Here is a 23673-nt window from a genome sequence, read left to right as displayed (position 1 = left end):
AGAATGAAATGGGTGGAGGTAGTGATTACTAGACCTTCTTTGTCGTTATTATGACTCCTGCATGCAATATCTGTATGACAATACACTGAATCCTGTACAATACGTCGCAATAAAATTAAATGTCGTCCAAGCCACTCTATCTAAGTATTCTCATTTTGCTGTCCTTCAACTCCCTGAGCGGTCTCAGCTTCCTCCAACTTCCGCCTCTTTCGCTCCAAGTATCGCTGTCGTGCACCTTGCACGTCTTCTTCCGTATTCCGCTTCGCAACCATCCTCGCAGCAGTTTCCCGTTCCTTCTGTTCCTTCTCCTGAGCTGTCCGTTCCGTCTCCTTCGCAAGCTGCTGCTCAATCTCTCGTCTTCTCCGCTCATTAATTTCTCGTCGGCTCGCAGCGGTACCTACAGCTCGATGAGTCTCAACTTCACCTTCCCCTCCTCCATCCTCTCCTCCATTCTGGTTCTTTGGTTTTCCTTTGGTGTATAATCCCAGATGTCGAGTGTTGGGAGCAGAGAGGTTTAGTCCGGCGGATAAGAGATCGCGTTTGTCGACAATTTGGTTATCGTCATTTAGCTCGACGGATTTACCTTCTTCGCGTGCGCGTTGGGCGAGTTGGAGGTCTGAGATTGGAGTGTAATCTGTTGGTTTGGTGATGGTGAGGTTTTGGGTTTCGGGGCCGGAAGGTCCTTTGATCTTCTTGGATTGATTACCTTGATGATTTTGTGAGACGGAGACGGCGGAGAGCGTGGCGCTGTGTTCTTGGTCGTTTTGTTCGAGGAGTTGACGGTAGAAGTGGGACATCCCTGTTGTTGATTTTCGTTTTGACTTTTCTGCTTCTATCAAGTCCCAAAACGAAAACAAAAAAAGTCAAAATCAGCATTCATCAAGAACCTCGAACCTCGAACCCGAATGAACTGAACACAGGGAGGAGATAGAGAAGGCAACTAAATAACTTAAATAACCTACCTTCGCGTTTCTTCTCCTCTTCCTCAGCTCTTCGTACTTCAGCCATTTGATCTTTATAAGCTTGCGTAACGAATTGTTCCTTGTCGGCGAACTCGTCGCCTTCGGCTTCTCGTTCACGTTGGATCATCTTTTCTTCTGCGCGTAAGCGGTCGAGTTTACGGATTCGAGCGGATTGGAGGAGGGCGTTTATGTGTTGTGGCTAACGTGAACCAGTTAATGTCAAATGATATATATTAGCGAATCTGTAGCTGTAAGTATGAGAAAGGTGTGATACCTTCCGCTCTGTCGCCTCCTTACTCTTCATCTCCTTCTGCCTCTCCTTCGCAGCCTGCATCTTATCCCATACTTCATCGTATTCGAATACGGTCTCGTCGACTTTCTTGGCTTCTTCTGCGCGTCTCAGTTGGGCTTTAGATAGTTTGGGTGCGGATGGTGGGGCTTGAGAGGCGAGTGTGCGGTTTGTTAGGAGGGATGATTTGTTGGAGGAGGAGGAAGCTGTAGGAGCTGCGTCTACTTCTCCTTCGTTATCATCGTCGATTGAGCCGAACGCTGGGGTTGGCTTTTTGAGTTGGGGAGTTGTGTTTTGGGTGGTGGGTGTAGCCTTGGGTTTGGAGAGAGAGAAGGAGACTTTCATGGTGGGCAGTGTCAAGCGAGTAAGTCAGTGACGGTTTGAGTTGACGCAGGGATCGTCAGAGGTTGCACTTCTTTCCTTTTCGAGAAACGACTCAAAAGTTAGACGCGTCTCCATCTAGCGCGTTTTTTGACTTTACATTGACTTTACAGTGGTATCGTAACTTCACAAGATGGCATCCAGTGCATTTGACCGAAGACGAATAAATGGGCCTGAGGAGAGCTTCACTCCTATTTATGCGTCTGATGAAGAGGAAGGAGAGCAGCTTGGAGTAGGTCCTTCGAAAGGGCGACGAGGACGATCGGCTTCGGATATTCGCCCAATTTGTGCGTTGTATTGCATTGCATTAAATTCATGCTCATTCATCTAAATTTTTAATATGATATACGTTTCATTTAGTCCTTAAGACGGGGTTGATAAGCCAAGCAAATGGATCTGCATATATTGAGACTGAGAAGACGAAGATTGCATGTGCAGTGTACGTCCTTCTTGTTTTCCATGTTCAATCTACCAAATCTGTTTGTGTTAATGCTTGATGCTTGGTGTTTCAGGTATGGCCCTCGACAGTCTAAGACCTCGACTTATCATGAAAAAGGAAAACTACACGTCGAAGTCAAGTTCGCTCCTTTCTCATGTGCGAAGCGTCGAGCTCCAATGCGGGTAAGCCAAACACAACTCAGCCTATCACCTTCACCACTCACCACTCCTCACCTCAAAACTTCACAATTATAAAAACCTGTAGGACGCAGAAGACCGCTCCGTCTCAATCCTAATCCAACAATCACTCACCCCAGCCATTCGCTTAGAACTCATTCCCAAATCCAGTATCGATATATTCCTATTCGTCATTGAGAATGATGGAATTGAAGGGTGTGTTTCGGCGGGAGCTATTGCAGCGAGTACGGCTCTTGCGCATGCGAGGATTGATATGCTTGGATTGGTTGTTTCGTGTGCTGCTGTGCGTTCTTAATTTTTCTTTTTCACTTAGCTTTTTCGTGATAATGTTCATATTTGCTCATAATTTTTTTAAATAGGCGACGATGCCAAAAGAGATATGGCTCGACCCAACTACAGAAGAAGCGCGCGCTGCACGAGGTCGGCTTACACTAGCTTGTGTTCCTGCGTTGGGACTTGTAACGAACGTGTGGCAGACGGGACAGATGAGTATTGATGAAGTGGAGAAGGTACGTCCGTATTGTGATTTTATTGATATTCGAGGGATATGCACGTGTGGATGAAAACTGATGTTTGTTTTTCGTTGGTGGTGTAGTGCATTGATGCTTGTCAGGAAAAATGTCGAGATATTCATGCTGTTGTAGCTCAGGCTCTTTTGGAATCCCAGACTGGTTGAAATATATATGACTTCAAGTCTGATGGTGGGACCGACTCGTGTGACTGTCAACTTCGTGCTTCTAATCACAAATGATTGATCAAGTCAATAGTCTCAAATTGTACAGATGCTTTGACCTGCTGTTTTGCTATCCATTCATTGTAAAAGCCGTGTTTCATGTTCCCAAACATGGTTGCAGGACGTAATTGAGCTATGCAATCACCTTCAATAATGTTGTTCGGGTTCCACTTATGAAAGGTTTGACCCTTACAGTATGCGTTTTCATTCCAATGGAATAGTATATAAGTTGCAATATCATGAATATATATACTTTTCGTCTAGTGCAATACAGTGTTCAAACAAACATGATGGCGTTACAGTGGTCATGCAAGGCGCCTGTGAGAAGGTATCTAAAAAAATGGAACAAGGGACACTCAGAAACCTGCAAAGCGTCAGTTAAGTGTGACTTGAAAGATTTCCTCTTGCTTGATCACATACCGTACTTGTTCCCGGCCTCTTTCCGATTTCTTTTCCCCTGCGCAATCTTCTCCTCCAAAGCCTCGCGGTTCATAAACGCATCCGCCAACAAAGAATGTAACTGATGTCTAGACCTAGCCACACCAGACATCTTCGTAGGGTTCATCGCAGCCTTCGGTACAGGTCTATCCGTCTCACTTCCCGCTTTCTCAGTAATCGCCTTTTTCTCCTCTCGTGCCGCACGTGCAGCATCAGCCAATTGCTCCGCGTTCACCTCAGTAGCGTCTTCGCCATTCGCACCTGCACCTTCGAAGCCCTTTTCGCCGCGCTCGTATGCTCGGATTTGCGCTTCGTAGTCTTTTTGCCAGCGGTTGGAGTAGGTTTTGTAGTATGTTGGGTCGTGCATTGCCCAGCTGCCTGAGGGGAGTTGGTAGTACCCTGGATATGGGTCGTTGATCTTTGGAGATGGAGGGCGGAATTCTTCGATCTTTGGGGCTGAGGAGATTATTGATGGGATTAAAGGAGTCGATGTGGAAGTGTCTGGAAGGGGAGGTGCGGATGATGGTCGGCTGTTGGGAGCTGAACCTATGAAAGCAATTTAATCAGTGTACCGGGTATAGTTGGACTTTGAGTACCAACCCAATGAGAATATATCTATTGCAGGCGCAGTCGAAGGCCCAGAAGAGCTTATGGATGCTTTTAATGCTTCGGATGTCTGTATCTTTGATTTCCCCTTCAGGAGCATTGACGGAGGGATCATAGACGTAGTCGTATCATCATATTTAGTCACAGCTTCCTGCACAGCATCATCTCCGTCCACAGGTCCTTCTGATACAGGAGGACGCTCTTCCGGAGCTTTGGCTTTCTGAGAAGCAGCTGAATACACAACACCAGGCTTCCCACCGCCAAGCACACGCTGCGGAGCTGCAGGCTCCGGCACAGTCTTCTTCGGTGCAGGAAGCATTGAGAGTAATGCAGATGCACCTTTGGCACCTCCGCCTAGCTTGGGTTTCTTCGCTGCGGGTTGCTCGTCGGACGAGTCGTCATCGCTGGCGTGCTTTTCGAGCTTTGGAAGCTCGACGACTATCTTCTTTGGACCTGTTGATTTCTTTTGTTTCGTCTTTGGAGGTGGAAGAGATAGGCCTTTTGGTTGAGAGGAGGTAGAAGCGCCGGGAGGAGGAAGTTGGAGCTTGCTTGATGATCCTGGTATGGCACCGTTGGTCGTGGCTGATTTCGATGTTGATGTAGCTGTGCCCGGAGAGTTCGGTGCCTCATCTTCACTGTCACTCCTATAGTCGAGACCTAACATGCCGAAACGTCGTGAGTGAAGAGACGATACAGGAGTAACAGGACGCCAGAAATTCAGCCGAGGTCAGTCACATGACCCAGCAGAGGCTTATTGAGTCACGTGCGATTCGATCATTGTTTGTTTATGTTAGAATTGAAGGGCGATGTCTTGTACGAAACGTAGTACAGTTGAAAATGTCTTATTGCAAAACGTCGGGAGAGGGCTAAACCCAATGCATTATACAATTTATGCATTATGACAATACATTTTGGCTGAGGACCTGAGTTTTGGTCTGGCCAAAAGTCTATGCATTATGCCATTTATGCATTACAATGTGATGCAATAAGACATTTTCAACTGTAAGTCCCATGGGCATCTGTTCTCATCTGCACATACGGCGTTAATGCAATTATAGGCATTGACTCCTTGTGAGTAGCTCCGAATACGTGTATATACTCATCTCCAAGGAACGTGATTAGTAATTCAGCATGCCGCAACAAGTATAATAAGATTCATTTCTTACTACACAACCGGGTATCCTATGCTATAAATGGTTCTAGGTAACTGATTAAGCGCCAAACGCTCCTTTAAAGGGAACAGGGGACAAGGTATCTCCGTTTCGTGCGTCTATACATATTAAATTATTATATACTTGTATGTATGTATATCAACACGTTGCTGTCTAGTGGGAATGAGAATATGTATGCCGTGAATGGTCCTTCACAATAGGAGTCACCTGGCCAGAAACGTATTGAGTATTTCCTTGCACGCAGCGCTAATTCTGGCCGTCTCGCCTGAGATAGTGGAAGGACGAAATTGGAGTGATTGTTGCAAGCATCATGGGAAGAATGTGATTAGAAGCTATCGGCTCCGTAACTACTCAGCACGCATTAGAATATGACTTCCGTTATAGCCAATTGAATGCCTGAAAGCTGCTAATAATTACTATACCTCATATGAATGAATTGATGCGGTGAATGAAATGGGTGTTGAAGCACGATGAACACTGCATTCTGCTGGGGGCGGTAACAATCTTAGAAAATCCCGTCTCTACCATCAAACAGTTGAGAAAGAAAGTCGAGTGCCGACGTGTTTTATGATTTCACTGCTCTTGGCAAACGCACTAATAAGACTCGGAGAAGATTTGGGTCCGCGGCAGCTCCATCGTTGAAGCAGAGGTGATAACGTAATTGATCGTCCCTAGGAACCAGATTCGAACAGTAGTGACCGCGTAGCTCCTTGTTGTCGCTGTCTTGTACTTTCCCCTCCATCACCTCTGCTCATCGTACCCTCTCTGTCAAATAGCCTCGAAGAGCGAAATATCATTCTTGTATAATAGTATTTTTTTCAGGACACTCAACAACATCCAGATCAACATAGACCACCAGTGCGGAGTGGCTTAAACACGAGTGGCAACACGCGCCTCATGCACCAAAGCGCTTCGTCAAGAAATCGTGCACAGCGTCATTCTCTTCACTTATAGAGCACTTTCCGGCGGCTTCCTCTTCTTTATATCTATCGTTTCATTCTCTACATATTGGCTTCCGCCGTAGATTCTGCAGTCTATGGCCAGTCGCCACCACTATTCTCTTCCAGGCGCGTCTCTCCTCAGATCCAGGAGCTCATCAAAAGTACGTGTATTTATTTGTAAATAAACTTCGCGTCTTGCAATTAACACTTAATTTTTTACTTTCTGCCCGGATATTTTGAGTAGAAGGCGGCCACTGGTACTGCCAACATACCGAGCTCTAGTCAGGACACGAGGCAGTCTAGTTCTTCACGCGCTTATTATTCTGACGCTGGCCCAAGGAATGCTCCGCAATCCCGACCACCTTCTGCGACCGGATACAAGACAAGCCATCCAAATGCAAGCGTTACTGGGTTTCAGGCTCCGAGTAGCACGCGGCCGTCACCTGCTCAGCGTCCTGCCACGACGCCACAGCCCTCCTCTTCACGCACTCGCATCGAGGTGCCAGACACCCGGGGTTATTTCTCCAAGATGTTCAGCAGAAAGCATACCTCGGCGGCCACACACGGAGATGAGAAGCATAAGAGCTCAAGCAAGCGCACTTCCCAAGCGTACGCGGGAGTTTATGTACCTCTGACTACACCGCAAGCACCGACTGCGGGACCGTCTACGAGTTGGCAGGCTCAAGATACATCGCTTCGCACGCGTGAATCAGACCGAGAAGAGCGGTCTCGGCAAAAGTTGAAGGACGAGCGGACGCGCACGGAGAAGACAAAGGAGGAAAGAGAGAGGTTGCGAGCGGAGTATGCAGCGAACAAGGCAAGGGAGGAAGCAGAACGGACACAAGCCGCTGCGGCGAGGGTAGCTCGTGTTGATCGTAACGCCCCGCGGCCCTCTCGAGAGGAGAGCAGACAGCAAGACTATGAGTCAGACAATACACGACGGCGCATGCAAGCCCAGCAAGGCATATCATCTTCTGTTCAGAAACAAGAGGTACATCAATGAAATTCCAATCATCAGCGTCTGTTTATTTCTGACTTGTTTATTCAATCAGGCGCGCCAATCTCGTTACCTGCATCCTGCACAATTTCCTCCTGCAATGTCATCACGGCCCACTACGTCTGCGCGGGATACCCAGCAAACCCTGGGGCCACAAGCCGCAGCTCGTCCACCTGGGGTACCTGTTCAGCCCTCTTCCTCCAGCCAGTCTACTTCTGCCTCTCACCAGCCTCAAGCATTACAATCTACTCCTCCAATTCGTACAGAACCCTCCGTTGCTCCAACTCCTTCTCTTAGGCCACCACTTAATTTAGGTACCGCTCCGGCTCCTCCTCCAAAAGTAAACTCCATCCAGTACCAGACGTCAGAATATTCCCCCAACCGTAACCCGGTCCAGCCTGAAGTTGTACCGACTGCGTCCAATATGCTTCCTCCGTACCAGGCCCCTAATGTAGACAAGAATAGGCTTGAACGGGAAGCTGCGGAGCGAGAGGCCCTGCTTTCTCGTGAGAAGGAACGGGAAACGGAGAAGCGTCGCGAAGCCGAGAGAGAGGCCGCCGAGCGAAATGCAGTAGCTACTCAGGAACGCGAGCAGGAGAGACGTAGAGAAGCCGACAAATTGAATGCTGAGCGGGAGCTCATGCAGCATCGTGAACGAGAGCGGGAACGGGAACAAGAGCGAGAAAGAAGAAGAGCGCGGAGAGCTGAGCGTGAGCGGCGAAAGGAGCTCGAAAATGCGGAACGTGAGCGTCAGAAAGAAGCCGAGCGCACAGAACGCGAGCGGCTCAGGGCGATTGAACAAGCAGAACTGGAGAAGCAGAGAGAAGTGGAACGTCTCCAGCGGGAGAGGAAGGAATACGAACGTGCCGAGAAAGAACGAGCAAGGGCTGAGCGAGAACGACGGGAAGCAGAGCAATCAGAGCGCGAACGTTTGCGGGAGAAGGCAGAAAGGGATCGAGAACGTGCTCATCGGTCGGTGGCAAAACATCGTACACATCGTGATAAGAGCCAATCGCTACCCAGTAATCCACCCCCTGGAGTAACCTCTGGAAGTGACACTGAAAGGATTACCAGGACTGATGCTGTGAGCATATTCAGACCATGATAGCACATGCCGTTTATGCTGATCGATCCTGCTAATAACCCCAGAGACTTCGACCTCAGAGTCAACCACCCGTTGCAGCATCTGAAGCTCGGCCGACTGTCGGGCCAGCTACGCAACGATCTGAGTATAGAAAACAGGCTATTCCCACACCAATCCCTGTTTCTGCTCAGGACTCCATGCCTAAGCAAGATGTATGCTTATGTTTTCCTTTTTTTCTTTTCTTGTCGCTGCATGTATTGATTGCCATTCTGCAACTAAATTAGAGTACTTACTATGGTAACACTCAACGTGCTCCCAGGTCTCCGATGGAACTACCCATAGCTCCGCCGCACGCTGAGAAGTTTAATGTGAGCTTCCATCTCAACAGTGCGTTTTGCATTTTAACGCATATTCCGCAGGATATCGCGAACCCGCGAAGTTCATCTGCAGTTCCGTTAGGGATGCAAGCTCAAGGGCTCACACCTCCGAAAATGCCCGAAAGGTCCCATACCGATCCTTTGTTGTCGAATGACCAGCGTATCGGAAGTATGGAAGTACCAGGTAATCCGACACGATGGCCGCATCTACTTTCAGAAGGGTCTCAAGCAAAGCTCGTAAGCATTTACGCTTCTCAGGGACCTCCAGATCGCATTCCATATCGTGCTACCCAGAAGACAGCTCCCGTCGTGCCTGTAACGGAACACGCGCCCGCTCCCTCGCTAGCATTGCCAATTACGCTAGATACACTTGACGGGCGCCCTCGCTCATCACTTGACCACTCAACTCATCGAGCTCCTACTGTTCCAGCAAATGTCGCAACGGCCCCGACCGTACCACCCAAAGTTTCCCAACCGGCTCCAAGTCTTGTACCTCCTCTCGAGCAATCGACAGCTGCACAGTCTATTATGAACACTGTCAGCTCTTCTTCTGCCACATACAAGGTCCCCCCGCGTGCCGACGCAACTATGGTATCATTACACGGAAAACCGCTTCCGTCCCCGGATGCTCGTTTATCATCAATTACGACGGAGCTCGGGCAGCAGGCGACTTTCGTCACTCAGCAACCTCCCGAAGCACCACCTGTATCCGCTAAACTCTCAGCTGGTTTTAGTAGCTATTCGCAGACTGTTCTGGGTTTAAACAAGCAAATGTCGCGGACTACCGCTCAGGACCAGCTGACTGGGCAAATGTCTCGAGTACCTTCGAACAATTCAACGCGAAGTCCGCCACGCAAAGCTGCCCAACTCCCTATTGAAACGCCGACCGGCGGCGCTTCATCTACATTGCCAATCTCACATACACCTTCCGATTCATCTCAGTCAACGGAGAAAGGAGGTCGTCAACAGTTCTCCGTCCCTCAGCTCGCGCAACAGCCAGTGGCAATTCCCTCTCAGTCTCCGCATCACTTCGTTCCATCTGCGTCGGCTACTCCTATTCCTGCTTCAGTTCAAAACGTCGCTTCAACCGCTAGAGTCCCTCATGAATCAGTCACGACATTACATCATCAAGCTATATCCTCCGCACATTTTCAGCCTGAGTCTCATCCACATCAGCCGCCGTATCCTTATGTTTCAAACAAAGCTGAAAACCGTACATCTCGTTATGATTTGCCATCAAATAACCGTGCAGCTGCACCTTTATCTGCTACTATTCCCGATGTCTCTAATCATCGATACCCGTCAAACCAGAAGTCGTCTCCACAGAGCAAAGCAAATTATAATCCACCGACTAATGCACCTTATTCGACGCAATCGTACCAGCAATCACATGCGATGTTGCCTTCGTCTTCCCAAGATAATTATTTGCCTTCCCGGACGTCAACGCACGCAAATAATATTTCATCTTATTCCGCCGCTATTGCCAGTTCAAACCCGTTATCACAAATGTCGTCTACAGTGGTTTCGCAACAAACTCTACATGCACCACAAACTTCAATGTACCATAATTCTTCTATTTCGCATAACGATGTACCGACACGTCACACGCAGCACGCACAGAATCAGCCAGTTAGCTCGGATGGGCCAATTGCGTTGTCCCACAGCAGTAATGCAATTTATAATACTGCTTCAAAGCCTTCGACACCATCTGCCTATGTCACTTCGACTCGCCCATCCGGTCCTTTCATTAATGACACACCCTCATCCCTCGGCGCTGGCTTGTCCCTGGATTCACCTCCGCCGACTTCCAAGCCTCAGATCCAGAACATGCCTCACTCGACGGAACAAGCTACAGTGCAATCAGCGTCTGGGCCTCCAACTACCTCCACCCAGGGCGCAAAGCAGGTACGACCTGCTGCACGGTTGCAGAAGCCGGAGTCTCCGCAGGACATGGACAGTCCACCCCCGCTTACGCCGTCCTCATCTTCACGTGATTCCCATGAGGAAATCTTGATGACACCCGCTTCCCTGGACATCTCCCGTGCTCAAGTGAATGTAAGGCAAGCTCCGGACAGCTCCCAGAGATCGGAGAAGAGAAAGGGTGGTATATTTGGGCTCTTCCGATCAAGTTCTGCCAAATCCACCAAGGGAAGAGATACCAGAGACAGATTGGAAACGAGGGAACAAGAGTCGAGGGCACAGGTACAAGGGTTGTCTTCGCATGATCAGCGGTCCGAGAGTATAACTCGGACGCGATCGGCGAGACCTCCTTCGATGGCGATAACGGCGGAGCCAGATCCTAATCCAACAAATGCAGGACCTTCCAGCCTCCATCAACGAACCAGACAATCACGGGCCTCGAGGCATGTTCCGCCGCCAATTAACATTCCCATCCAGTCAATTCCCTATCGCCTTTTCACTTCCAAGTCAAAGCGGTATCGTTCGATGTCTTCCGCGTCACTGGAGGCGCTCGATGGGACTGCAGTAAGTACCTCATGTTCCCAAACTTTAGATATTTGTATTAAGCTGTCTGCTGTGCAGAATAACACTGTCGTTGGATCGCCGACTTCCTCCAGGATAAGTGCGACGTCGACTGGACCACTTACGCCACCCATTCGAGACCCCATTGAAGCGGCAATGGCGTGGAGGAATAACGAGGATGTATTCCTGGACCCAGGGAGCAGTCGGCGGCGGCGACCGGGGGTGACATTCGACGTAACGAGCGATGAGGGCCAGAAAGATGGTGCACAGTACCGGCGTTCTTCGCGCTTGCAGAGGCAGCGAAGGGAGCCATTTGCTTGATACAACTGGCTTCGCGGGTGTTTTGTCGTCCATTTTGTAAATGGTGATGATCATTTTCAGTTTCGGGCTTTCGGGTGTATCCTAGAGCATGGTGTACAGATAATTACTCGCGAAACTTTCGGAACAGTCGCTCAGCAAGAAGCGCATAGGCAAAATGTAATATGTTGAACACAATATCAATTAGGTTCGCCGTCGAAGACGATCGTGGTGTGTGAGTTTGCACTATGCGATTACAGTGTGCTCGTCAAGTAAGCGAGACTGCCATAGAAAGACACGTGTTGTCAGCGCCAGTCACAGGATGCCTACGGGACTGAGATATCGCTATCACCGCCGTGGACAGGCCGTAAGAGCTCATGGCGAGGGCAGGTCGATCATCCGACGGGTAATTCAGCCTCGACGGTCGGAGGTCCCAGCCACTCTCCGCCGTTTGCCTTAAACGCTCCTCAGTGCTATATATACCGCATCCGAAAAATGTAGTCTACTCAGAGCCTCCTCTCCCACAACTTTCTCATATAACACCCACTCCAACTAGCTCAACCGCATATAAGCAATTATATTTGCTGGAGTAGTCTGGGGCACGGTTAAAGGCACCCGTCAATCGTCGATCAACCCAACTGTCATTATTTAAACATCCTTACTAACTATATTTTAACCTTTATGCAAAGCAGCTGAATTTCTATTTCTGTTGCTTTTTCCGTGTTCCTTCGACTTTGAGCCTTGCTTTGTTCTACTACTACTTTCCCATTTTCCGACTGGTTTTGTATTCATATTGATCAGCTGGTCTGTGCATTCCTTGGCGTAATGGATATTGACGATACGGAGAGCGTGACCAGCGCGCATACGGCTACTGGCACGATTAGCAGCCGTTCGACACGGTCCATGCTCACTGGCACTTCCATGGACGGTACTCCTGCTCCATCGGTGTACTCCTACCGTTCGGACCGCGATAGTCGAGCTATGCTACGCGAAATTGCTGGAAGAACATTAAATTCAACAAATGACCTTTATCTGCTACCCGCAGGTTCGTTAGTTAATCAATATGCTCTTTGGATTTGTCAGCTTAACTGCGACTTGATCGTATCCCTATCCCCTCTTAGATGAAGGCGAACATGGCCGACTGTAAGCCAGGACTTTTATTTTTTAACTTTAAAATTTTAATGTATTGCTGGTTTGTACTGAAGGCTAAATTTCGTTTACTTTTAGGGATAAGCAGCATCTAGTCAATCTTCTTGCGATCGGAGGGCTCTATATCGCAGTAAAAGAAGTTCGCGAGGCCTTAGTTCCGATCCCCGACCGCCAAAGAGCTATCCTTGATCTCGGTATGTGTTGTTTTTTTTCAAATCCGACCCACCCATCCATCCGTACTTCTCTCTTCCTTTCTTCCTTTTAACCAGCTGGCCACTAAATTGAATGACTTAGGCTGCGGCGGAGGAAATTGGTAAAGAAGTCTCTTCAGTTTTTATGTATCCGAAAGCAAGAACGTTGTTAAAGTATAGCCCCGGAATGATTATAGGTGTATGGGAATGGCTCAAGAGTTCCCCCATGCTCAGGTAAGAAAAAGTACTCCGCCGATGTATTTAGCGCTTGCCTCATTTCAGACGTGCTCCCGTACTCCCGTGTCTTAGGTAATCGGAGTTGATTTGGCACCGAGCACGACCAGGTAAGGTCGATAACTTCTGCCATGACAAATTCCTGGCGTTATTGAAATTCACAAGGCCACCTCCCTTCAATTGTCGGTGAGCATACATTCCCTACTGCCATTTGTAGTCAGCTAATAACTTTAACGTGACGCAAAGATTTGAATTTGACGACGTCCGTTTGTTCCTTATTCCGGATAAATCCCTATACTCACCGAATACTTCTCCCCCGGCTCACACACAGTTCACTCTTGGACTCGAACATTACTACAATTCATTCGATGTCGTACACTCTCGTTGTACAGCGAACGGGGTTAGTATACTTCTCCTTACGGCGAGGACAAAAAGAGCCTGATTAAGCTTCAGGTCGTAGATTACGAAGGCTTCATTCACGAAGCTGCGAAATGCGTCCGACCAGGTAAATCCGTCAGCCTAAACTACAATTAGGCATACTTCTAACGGCTGGTGAATCACATAGGCGGTGTTCTGCTGTACACAGAAGGAAATTTAGAGATGCAAAGCGAACAGAAGATTGGGCAAGAGCCTGCTTTTGGTGAAGGTGGTCCCAATCAATCGTGGCTTGCTCGGGCTACGTTCGGTGGGTCTTTCGCATGTCTTCTTCCCATCTAGCATTCAGGTTTATTGACCCTACCTGAAGAGGCGTATAACCTCATGAAAAAGAGGGGAAGCTATGTGGACGCTGGCATTATGCTTGGTCGATGGATGGAGAGCTGTCCTGATCTCACCGACGTTCAATATCGAGAACTATGGACTCCGATCGGCCCATGGAAGAAAGGTGAGAGAGCTTCGCCGTAGTCATGATCGTCTTATCACGACTTCTGAACATCCTCCCTCCCGGACTTTCTTGCGACATGCTTTATCGGGCGTCGGACATGGTTCGTTTGTTCGTTTGTTCATTCGTCCTTCTATCACTCGGATCGTCGTTCCACATGGGTGTATAATTTACACTAAGGTTCGACGATAGAAGAGACGCAACGCCTCGAGATGGTAGGGACATTGATGCGACAGAACATGAAGGTACGCACGCCGATTCCTTCTTTCGCTTATGTGCATCAGCCACTCAGGGCTTTGGCGTTATTAATATTTTATTTTATTTACTAATTGAAACACATCTATATTTATATCTATCCGCCTACGCGCTCGATGACGACTTCTTTTTTCTGGTTTCGCGCGGACATAGGAGTACGTGAGGTCGTGTAAGCCGATGTTTGTCGCCACGGGGTACCCGCCCGCGCTTATAGAACGGTTCGTGGAGGGGACTGACAGAGGTTAGTTAACGATTTCCCTCTTCGAGTCTTGATTCTTTCCCCGGTCCTCCTGCCCCTTTATCGTCCGACATCTATTGAAGTCTGGCTTCCCGTCGGCATTACGTTCCCCTCATTTCCCCCTCCTATCCAATCCTATCTTCACAAAGGAACAGCCAGCCAACATTTCGCACTCTTTACCATCGACGAGACCACCCCCTAAGTGCTACGAGCGCCTCTCCTCTCCTCGTGCATCAATGTAAACAACCACACTAACGCCTATTACTTTCTTCCCTCTCCGATTACACTAGAACTTGACGAGCTGAAGATACACATGTACGTCAAGTGGCACCACGCGTGGGGGAGGCGTAGAGAGAAATCGAACCGTCCTCTGGGACCTGCGACTCAGTTGAGTGGGACTGGGGGTGCGATAACTGTTGATGAGTATGAGACACAGATGATGGTTGGGTAGCAGTAGCTTTTTCTGTTTCTGTTTTTCCTTTCGTTTTTGTCTTCGTATGAGAGATATCGTTATGACCTCTCTTCTTTTACTTTCTTTTCTTCGTTGCGTCCGTGTTTAATCTCTAATCCTGTCGCTGTTCGGTTGTAAAACTTCATGTCTTTGTCGTTTTCTTTCACTGAATCATACTTCTGGGTGACTTCTTGTATGGTGTGTTATATCCTGACGTCCCGTTCAAAATGTACAATACAATACAATACAACACCAACCACATGCTGGTCCTGCACGATCAAATAGAACCCTAACCCCTCGATATCTTCGATGATTGTACCGCATGTGCATAATGTAGAGATTGACACAATATCGGGGTCATTGAGCACATCCTGTAATTTAATAGTAGCACTTAAGATTCTCACTTGAGAACTAAGGACCTATGTGTATCCATGGCCTTCTTGCAGAGCCCTGATAGCGATAGCATTTAACGCTTACTCCGAACTTAATGGCATCAAACAGCAGCGTGTAGAGAAGCAATAGTAAAGAAAACTAAGGACCGACACACGACGGGATAACAAGCTTAAGACACCAAAAAACAGGCTAACGGAAAGAGGAAACGTGGAGAATAGGAACAACGCAACGAACGGGATGAAATTAAACATCAGATCATTGCGTTTAAAGGAGTGGAAGGTTTCGGCACGCTGCACACTTCTGCATCGAGTCACGAAGTAGCGGTTGTATAAGGGTATAAAAAATATCAATAACAAGCTCCTCGTATACGAGAAAAGTCCAGAACATAAGGAATCGAGACAGCAACCAATAAGAACGTGGGAAGGGCTAATCCGGGTACTTTTTGGCTAGGATTTTAAGCGGCAGGTGCAGGGCGCGGTTGCTCCTTCGCATTCTCCTTCAGTGCCAACAGTTGCTTCGAACGGAAGGCCTCGTAATGAATCTGCGCAGTTGTCTCAATCAAATCTTGGAGGTGCGTGCTGGTTGATTTCGATTATGATCAGACAAATTGATACCACGAGGACAAATGTAAACCGAATAAACATACCGCGTGAGGAAGTTCCTGAGGTAGACGAACTCGCAGTGGTTCTCATCCTCGATGTTGATGACACCCCACCTGTTCTTGCGGCCGCGTACTTGCATGCCGTCGATGAGAACATTTCGCTCTGAACCGACAACAGCGAAAGGAATCATGTTCTAAAAATAAAACAAGTACGGATTAATTTAATGTGATTATTGTAACCATCAGGAAGGAGAAATACCCGGATTCTCTCGTTAAGGCGGAGCTCCTCATCATCATTCTCGTCCGTGTCGAAAGGATATAGAACGATATTGTGATATACCAGCTCAGCACGAATCTAGAAACGTTTTTCAAATTATTAAAAGGTCCGCAACACAGAAAAAAAAGGAATATATACGGACCCTCTGCTTGAAAAGGTCGCGTTCCTCCATTGTCAAGCTGTCCGCCTTCGCAATGACTGGGACAACGTTGACGACTTCGCTCAACTTCTTCATGACAATGATGTCAATGGGACGAAGCGAGTGGCCAGTCGGGTTGATGAAGTACAGGCAGCAGTGGATACGCGTATCCTGGATGTAGCGGTCGCGAACAGCAGTGAGCTCCTTGCGAAGGTACGCGCTGTGTTGGTCCTTAATGTATTTTACAATTGGATCCCAGCTACAGAACGCGTCATTACTCCATCACGCCGTCGATAAAGCAGTCAACTTACCAGTTCTCGTTGTTGACCATGTCTCCGTATCCAGGCGTGTCAACGATATTCAACCGCAGCCTTACACCATTCTCAGTAATAACTGTTTAGATGCATTTAGTTCTTACGACACGAAGTGATATCGTGCTTGCTGGACGCACCATGAGAGGCTGCCTGAATCTCGGTCGTCTGCCGAATAGGCTCGTCATTCTCAAACCGACCTTTCGAGTCAATCAAATGCGACGCAAAAATCGAGTTAATCATCGTAGATTTTCCGAGACCAGTCTGACCTGCAAGTGATGTTCAATTAAGCAATCATATTCCATTTTCGTCTCGTAAAAACTAGGGAAAAGAGGATGATACGCACCAACGACAATGACATTAAATTGGAAACCACGCTTCAAGAGCTTGTGCTCGATCTGCTGCGTGATAGTATCGAAACCAACATACGAAGTCGCGCGGACTTCTTCAACATCGACGGCGGCCATTGCAACGAGTGTTTTGAGGAGGAGCGGAGGTGGACGTGGACAGACGAGAAAGACTGCTAACGGACGCGACGACGGGAAACGAAACTCAAAACGAGCGTACGTAAGCAGCACTTCTTCCATTTGGAAACCCGGAATCAGTAGAGCTTCTTTCAGTCCTTACTCTCTCTTTGCAAGTCAGTTGAGTGGGGATTCCGGCCCTCAAACCATTAAAGTAAACAAGGAGAAAATCTAACAGAATGTATCTATGTATTACGATCTATCTATATCTGCACCTTCACGTATCTTTATTATATCTTGTCTAGTCAAACCCGCTTCATCACAGAGTGACCGGAATATCGAGTTTTCCCTGTCGAAAAGAGCAAGCGGTGTATCAAACTCAGCAACCATTCCTCCTTCCATCACAAGTACACGGTCATAGTACACTGCAAGAGTGCATCAATATAGTTTTTGGTTAATGACGGGTGCTAAGTACTTACCAATTGTCTTGAGACGATGCGCGATACAGAGCAACGTGCAAGTGGAAAACTCCGTCTGAATCGTCCTTTGTAGCTTCGCATCTGTTTCGACATCAACGCTGCTTGTAGCTTCATCAAGGACAATGATACGGCTGTTCTTCAGAAGTGCCCGGCTGAGTGCAAGTAGCTGCTTCTCTCCAGCACTGTAATTTGAACCTAAACAGGACAGTCAGGTACTGAGGGCGTAACTTGTCGTTTCTCCGCACCTTCATCGCTCACCGCTGCGTCCAAGCTGAACTTTCTTTCAGCGGCTGCGTCCATCGGGGTTCCTTCAGGCGGTATCAACCAAGCTCGTCTCAGCGCTGAAATGATTTCTGCATCGGTACGAGTATTCTGAGGATCACTGCAGAATTCCAATGCCGTTCATACGGGTGAAGTGGTGGCCTGGAATACGAAGTCACTCACAGGTTATCCCTTAACGTTCCTAGGAAGAGTGTACTATCCTGCGGGACTAGTGCAAGGCTCTGGCGCAAAGTATCCAGGTCGACGGATTGAATGATTACATTGTCGATTTCGATGGCTCCATCGCTAAGCTCGACCATCCTGGGGGGACATCAATAGTTGTTTCTAGGTTTGAACGTTAGACCATTATTTACCTGAAGAGCGCCTGCAGTAACGAGGATTTGCCTAATCAAAATTTAGCATAGATTTGAATAACATCGTGGAGCATCCCACCTGCGCCAGTTCTTCCGACTATACCAACCTGTGCAGTTTCATGTCAGTGTTGGAAAGCACGCAAACAATTTATTATTATTACAGACCTTTTCTCCAGGCTTCACTTCAAAGCTAACATCTTTCAAGACCAGAGGCAGGCCCTCACGATATGCAAGGCCCACGTTCTTGAACTTCACCTCACCTTTCTCTGGCCAGGAAGGGGCAACATGGCCAGGCTTCGTCGCAGTACCTTCGCGCGGGAGATCAGTATATACGAGCACGCGTTCAACGGCGTTCATGTTTTGTTCATTTTGTGCGAACTGAGAAACCCCATCCGCTATTAACAAATAGATGATGAGTTGAAAACGGAGTAAGATCACATAGACAAGGCGCACAGAAGACCTGGGTAACTGCAGTGCATAAGTCTCAGCAAACTTCTAGGATGCATTTATAGGCCATACGTACTGCTAAGGGAGTAAGAAAGAACGACCCCGATTTTCGATGGATTGACAGTATTCCTGAAGCCCGCTGCGAACAGTGCTATTCCGAGAATAAGGATGTTCCCGAATAAATCCAACCGGACGGACAGCCAACGTTGAATGGAGACAGTCATATAATACGCCCGGTTCTCAAGATCAAGACCGTGCTCCGCTGACTCGACAAATCTTTCCTACATAGGAGTTGGGATTTTAGATGCATAAGGTTTGTCTCGGGATATCCTACCTGTTCACGGTACGCCCTTACGGTAGACAGTCCAGTTAGCGTCTCAGAGTATGATGCATACAGAGCAGAACGCATCAGTGAATCGAGGCGCTTTGTCTCTACGCTGCTCTTCCTGTAAAAGCTCGAAACCAAGTAGTATAGTACGCTCAACGGGGCAAATATAATTCCGAGATAAGGGAAAGTATAGAAGACCAATGCCACTGGATGATAGTCAGTTGTGGCCATGGTATCAAGGCAAATTAACCACGACACTGACCCGTTCCAAAGACGTTGCTGAATGTCAACATTAACTTGAGAGACAAATAAGTACGCATAACGAAAAGACATAAAACAAAAATTACCATGAATAAAGTCATAGATAACTGGGTATCAAGAGTATCTTGGTCCTTGGACAGACGGGATATTATACGACCTGCAAATAGTCAGGATGAATGTCGAAAAAAAAATGAAGTAACGCGGCATACCCATTGGGGTGGTATCAAAGAATGAAACCGGGGATCGCAGTACACCCATCAAAGCAGCCTTGAACAAGCGAAGACTCGCATATAAGCCGACCAAACTTCATCACGCTGTATCAGTCATCTATCTAATAATTGTAAGCACCTTTTGCGTACCTGAACGTGAAGCTTGTGATAAACGAAAAGATCGCTTGGGCTATACCCAATGCTGCGTAAACACCCATATAATCTCCCTCCGAGAAGTTAGGGATACTACTGGCAGTCCAGAATCCGAGGAACAGATTGTTTCCCACTGTTATAACGAACGTTAGAAGTCGAGAAGACACATGACAACTTCTCCAGGCGTACCTGAGGCTCCTTGCGTGAGCGCTAACAGCAAAATAATGGTCGGTGCCCAAATTATTCCGCCTGCATACTTCAGATATTTCTTGTACACGGTCAATGGGACAGCTCCGATATTACGTTCTTCCTCTGTCATGAGCTGCTGTTGCGGCTTCTTTTCATCAGGACTTTGGATAGGCTTGATGGAAGAATCGCCTTTGACGTCCACGTCCTCGTCTGTATCGACCAACTCCGTCTCTTCATTAGCACCGAATTCCTCAAGAAGTCTTGCAAATTCCTTGCCATCTTTCATGAGGCTCTATTTAATCAGTTAACATTCAATTTCAAGAAGACGGTCGGTGTGAATGAATATTGACCTGGTAAGTGCCCTCTTCTGTGATTTTACCTCCCTCCATCGTATATATGTAGTCAGTCTTAGCTAGAACATGCAAAGCATGCGTCACAAGAACGCGCGTCTTATTCGCGAGTGGGCCGTTGAGAAGACAGTCATCTAAGATCGCCTTTCCGACGTGAGCATCGACTGCACTCAGGGGATCGTCAAGCAGTATAATATCGGAGTCGGAGTATGCTGCTCGAGCGAGGGATACTCTCGCCTGAAGTCGGTTTAGAATTAGTGTTGTGAAAAACTATCAAAATAGTTGTTTCACCTTCTGTCCACCGCTAAGATTAATCCCTTTCTCCCCGATTTCCGTGTCAACACCGTTTGGTAGCATGTCGATATCGTGCTGCAAGGAACATGCCTGGATGATCTTTTGGAATCTGGAAAACAAGTTCAGAAGTTTACGAGGAGGCAATGAACATGATCGCTTAACTCACTTAATCTCATCTTCTTCCCTACCAAAAAGAACATTTTCGCGCAACGTTGCATTCATAATCCACGCCGTCTGAGGAACGTATGCTACACTTCCTCCAAAGACGACCTAATTGGAATATTCATCATGAAAACGGAGACAATGGATCGTGAGGCAAAGATACTTACCTCTCCATTTACTTTTCTCATTTCTCCTATGAGACTTTGCAAGAGAGAACTCTTCCCACTCCCGACACGTCCTACAATGGCAACGAACTGGCCCTTTGGAATATGCAGCTTAAGATCCGTCAGCTCGAACGGCTTCTCTTTCTCTTTCTCTTGCGTAACGACATTATTGTTTGCACCTGCATTTTCCTCATCGAATTGGGCTCGAGTATCGGATGTCCCAGCCGTTGCTGGTGCAGGTAGAACTTGCGGTGTATTCTCTAATTTACCTCTCGACCACCAACGTCTCCCATTAGTCGTCGAATTCGAATTCTTCCCTTGTCCAGAATCACTTGACTTCTTCGGTTTGTCTTTCCCACCACCTCTAGCACCCGTTCCTTTCCTACCAAACTTATCTGCATCGACCTTACCAGCAGTCTCCCAAGCGAAAGAACCATCGGCTCGAATTGCGCATTTATTAGAAGGGGCGTCATTAATAGTGTATGGTTCTTCGAGCTCTTCTGCGAGTAAGAACGTGCCGATACGACCGAGCGCGACAAGGGCATCTGATACATTGCCGAGGACCATAGGGAAGAAGAACATTGGTGCCCGAATAATCTATCAGGACTATTAGTGCTGGCAATAAGTTGACACATAAGATTTCTCACGTTGAAGAACTGCAAAGAACTAAAGATGATCGCAGGATTAAGGTCATGTCCGCTAAGTGCATAAGTGATCTAAAAATATGGCTCGATCAGATAAACTCGTCCTGTTCGCATTAGTGGACCCACGCACGAAAGAGAGGACTGCAGCTAATATTGGAATAGCGGTAACGACAGAAATCAGAGCCGCCCGTGCGATTCTAGAAGGAAATGTTTCTGTATTGTACAAAGAGCGAGTTATTTCGGATACATACGCAATGCGTCTGATCTTAACGATTTCCTTCTCTCTCAGTCCGCCAATTTGGTGTGCGTAGAATGCCTCCCAGGCATAGAGCTTAATTAAACGTATCCCTTGTAATACCTAACACCGGTAAGCCTTGTGTTGTATAAACAAGAATGGAAAGACTTGCCTCTGACGTCAACCTCACTCGACGATCAGTAATCTGCACGCCAGAACGACGAGACCTGAACATGACCCGCACGAGAGCAAATTGAATGGGGAATCCGATGATCAGAACCTGTGAGGGATTCGGAGTCGGTCAGCATCATCCTCATCTGAATGGGACGTCATCTTCTTACGCCAAGCCCAACAAGTGCAGAATATCCAAGCTACTTTGAAGTGAGTTGCAAGTCGCACTGGTTCGGGAATCGATACATACGTTGTTTATCAAGAGTGCGACACCAATAATGATCTACAGAATCATTCAGTATTTGAGGCCAATCAACGGATAACAATCGCGCACCTGAATTGGACTGGTCCACAAACTATTTAAAAAAGCGAGCATTAGAACCTGACTATATGCGGAATATCGAGTTAAAAGCTGTTACTAACTTATGAAAAGTCGCAGCAGAAAGATCAAGGCGCGTTGCATCTACGCGACTTCAATAAGTTGTACAATATACGAAGGTGCAATGCCTACCAGTGGATATCATCGTCGTTATCTGGCCAACACTGTGCTTTGCTCGAGCGCGTCCGGACAGACGTAGGGATTTGCGAAAGATTGCACCAATGAGCTGCTCAAATGTTGAGCACCAGAAATAGTCAGAATAGAAAGCACGGACCGCAGATCGGATGAGTAGTCCATTCGTCATGGTCGCTAAGAAGCAAGGCAAAAACCCTCAGCGTATTTCAATTGTGCAATATAACCTGTACATACTCATTGTATAGTGGTTATTCATCTGCAGACGTGATTAAGTAAATGGGTATAACATGAACTCAATGCAACTTTACTGACAAGCGATGCAGACTCTGTTAAACAAATGTTAACCTGTTAATGACAAGGCGCGGTAAATGCCAGCGTACCTTGCATAACAAAAATAGCTATTCCTAGGCCGATGCCATATCCAACATTTCGAGGTCGTTGCGTTAGGCCTGGAATAAATAGCAAACATCAGAGGTTAAGAAGTGTCCGACATGGAAATTATAAAGACAGTTAACGTACCTCCGGACTTCGCGAAGATGAAGGCTTCCGTAAGCCAAGCAAGAAGGAGCTTCGTGACGAGTGGGGTCGTGGTCTTCAGAGTATCTGCAAGAGTGATTAATTACTTGAACAGGGATCGTTGATATTATTCCATCGAACAGGGAAACACACCAGAGAAGAGCTTCAACAATCCAGCAGTCCACCAGCGCCAGAAGAACGCAGCATGGATCGCAGAAAGGAGAGGATGTTTGGGATACTTTGTTGGACCTTCTGCGCTGGTATTCTTCGTTTGCTCTTGCGCGGGCTTATGCCTAAAGAAAGACAGCTTGGGTTTCGCTTGCTTCTTCACCTTGGCCTCAGACAGCGAGTCGGACGGTGTTATTCCACCGTCATTCGCCGCTTTCTCAATGTCCCTTTCCCCCGTGCTTGCGTAGTCGCCGACGTTCTTCTCCTTCGCACTTGGTCCTGCTATATCCTGGAAATGTGCTGGCTGCTTGTCAGGCGGAACGCGGACATAAAAATGGCTCTCGACTAAATTCGTAAGGGCATCGGTGCGGCGGTTTGGTGGAAGACTCCATAAATCTAATCATTATTAAGTATTGATTTAGCATTGATAGGGAATTTAATATTACTACTCACCATCCTTTTCAAGTGGTCTACTTGCGCCTACATAGAGGAACGGAGCAAGCCATTCGAAAGTTAATCGAGACAGAAATCTTGGAGGTGATAAGAATGTTGATCAGCATAAACAAGGCCGAGATGGCGAATAAACTTCAACGAACGATGCTTCGCTCTGTGGAACTATTTTGTCCTTTCCAAAAGCTGGTGACGCAGGTTCGCGCTTGAACCAATTGCGCGGATTGGAAATAAGCATTTAAGCTGTCTAGCTTTAGAGCAAAGCACGTTATAGCATAGGAGCAATGCCCGAGGAGCACCACAGGAAGCAAGACAGTATGTTTAGAC

The 23673-nt window shown here is 47.5% G+C and overlaps 6 protein-coding genes across 6 annotated transcripts; 2 read left to right on the top strand and 4 right to left on the bottom strand.

Moving 5' to 3' along the window:
• Positions 1-140: 140 nt before the first annotated feature.
• On the bottom strand, positions 141-1596 carry FOMMEDRAFT_87529 (uncharacterized protein; the record flags this gene model as incomplete). Its single annotated transcript, XM_007267642.1, has 3 exons — positions 141-832; positions 963-1161; positions 1237-1596. The coding sequence occupies 3 exons, from the start codon at positions 1594-1596 to the stop codon at positions 141-143; spliced, it is 1251 nt and encodes a 416-aa protein (XP_007267704.1).
• A 169-nt stretch (positions 1597-1765) lies between these two features.
• Positions 1766-2944, top strand: FOMMEDRAFT_134856 (ribosomal protein S5 domain 2-like protein; the record flags this gene model as incomplete). Its single annotated transcript, XM_007267641.1, has 6 exons — positions 1766-1919; positions 1993-2071; positions 2145-2253; positions 2336-2551; positions 2628-2777; positions 2864-2944. 6 exons carry the CDS (start codon positions 1766-1768, stop codon positions 2942-2944), a joined length of 789 nt encoding a protein of 262 aa, XP_007267703.1.
• Positions 2945-3301: 357 nt separating this feature from the next.
• FOMMEDRAFT_168783 (uncharacterized protein) lies at positions 3302-4709 on the bottom strand (the record flags this gene model as incomplete). Its single annotated transcript, XM_007267640.1, has 3 exons — positions 3302-3365; positions 3422-3985; positions 4040-4709. The coding sequence occupies 3 exons, from the start codon at positions 4707-4709 to the stop codon at positions 3358-3360; spliced, it is 1242 nt and encodes a 413-aa protein (XP_007267702.1). The 3' UTR covers positions 3302-3357.
• Positions 4710-11540: 6831 nt separating this feature from the next.
• Positions 11541-15055, top strand: FOMMEDRAFT_141383 (uncharacterized protein). The gene is made up of 15 exons (XM_007267639.1): positions 11541-12439; positions 12516-12537; positions 12622-12737; positions 12838-12856; positions 12932-12968; positions 13044-13078; positions 13134-13154; positions 13215-13230; positions 13300-13368; positions 13422-13473; positions 13534-13653; positions 13714-13851; positions 14029-14093; positions 14257-14344; positions 14632-15055. The coding sequence occupies exons 1-15, from the start codon at positions 12220-12222 to the stop codon at positions 14790-14792; spliced, it is 1179 nt and encodes a 392-aa protein (XP_007267701.1). The 5' UTR covers positions 11541-12219; the 3' UTR covers positions 14793-15055.
• A 240-nt stretch (positions 15056-15295) lies between these two features.
• Positions 15296-17008, bottom strand: FOMMEDRAFT_21037 (septin ring protein). Its single transcript, XM_007267638.1, has 7 exons — positions 16860-17008; positions 16654-16782; positions 16514-16595; positions 16206-16461; positions 16046-16141; positions 15832-15980; positions 15296-15763 (listed from the first exon to the last, which is right to left on the bottom strand). Exons 1-7 carry the CDS (start codon positions 16978-16980, stop codon positions 15640-15642), a joined length of 957 nt encoding a protein of 318 aa, XP_007267700.1. The 5' UTR covers positions 16981-17008; the 3' UTR covers positions 15296-15639.
• A 156-nt stretch (positions 17009-17164) lies between these two features.
• On the bottom strand, positions 17165-23671 carry FOMMEDRAFT_141381 (multidrug resistance-associated ABC transporter). Its single transcript, XM_007267637.1, has 36 exons — positions 23493-23671; positions 23350-23426; positions 22882-23292; positions 22732-22815; positions 22593-22661; positions 22525-22538; positions 22447-22468; positions 22352-22386; positions 22210-22303; positions 22122-22161; positions 22033-22054; positions 21949-21981; positions 21869-21898; positions 21700-21807; positions 21544-21650; positions 21423-21489; positions 21296-21364; positions 20652-21245; positions 20489-20592; positions 20320-20431; positions 20029-20265; positions 19679-19970; positions 19487-19622; positions 19337-19431; positions 19214-19284; positions 19129-19162; positions 18873-19072; positions 18611-18819; positions 18545-18555; positions 18257-18486; positions 18171-18198; positions 18092-18122; positions 17901-18038; positions 17702-17838; positions 17457-17651; positions 17165-17402 (listed from the first exon to the last, which is right to left on the bottom strand). Exons 1-36 carry the CDS (start codon positions 23582-23584, stop codon positions 17230-17232), a joined length of 4401 nt encoding a protein of 1466 aa, XP_007267699.1. The 5' UTR covers positions 23585-23671; the 3' UTR covers positions 17165-17229.
• Positions 23672-23673: the final 2 nt, after the last annotated feature.

This window comes from Fomitiporia mediterranea (genome assembly GCF_000271605.1).
Source record: "Fomitiporia mediterranea MF3/22 unplaced genomic scaffold FOMMEscaffold_7, whole genome shotgun sequence".
Taxonomy (NCBI): Eukaryota; Fungi; Basidiomycota; class Agaricomycetes; order Hymenochaetales; family Hymenochaetaceae; genus Fomitiporia; species Fomitiporia mediterranea.
The sequence above is the reverse complement of the archived record's forward strand: the minus strand, read 5'-3'. Positions and strand labels throughout refer to the sequence as shown.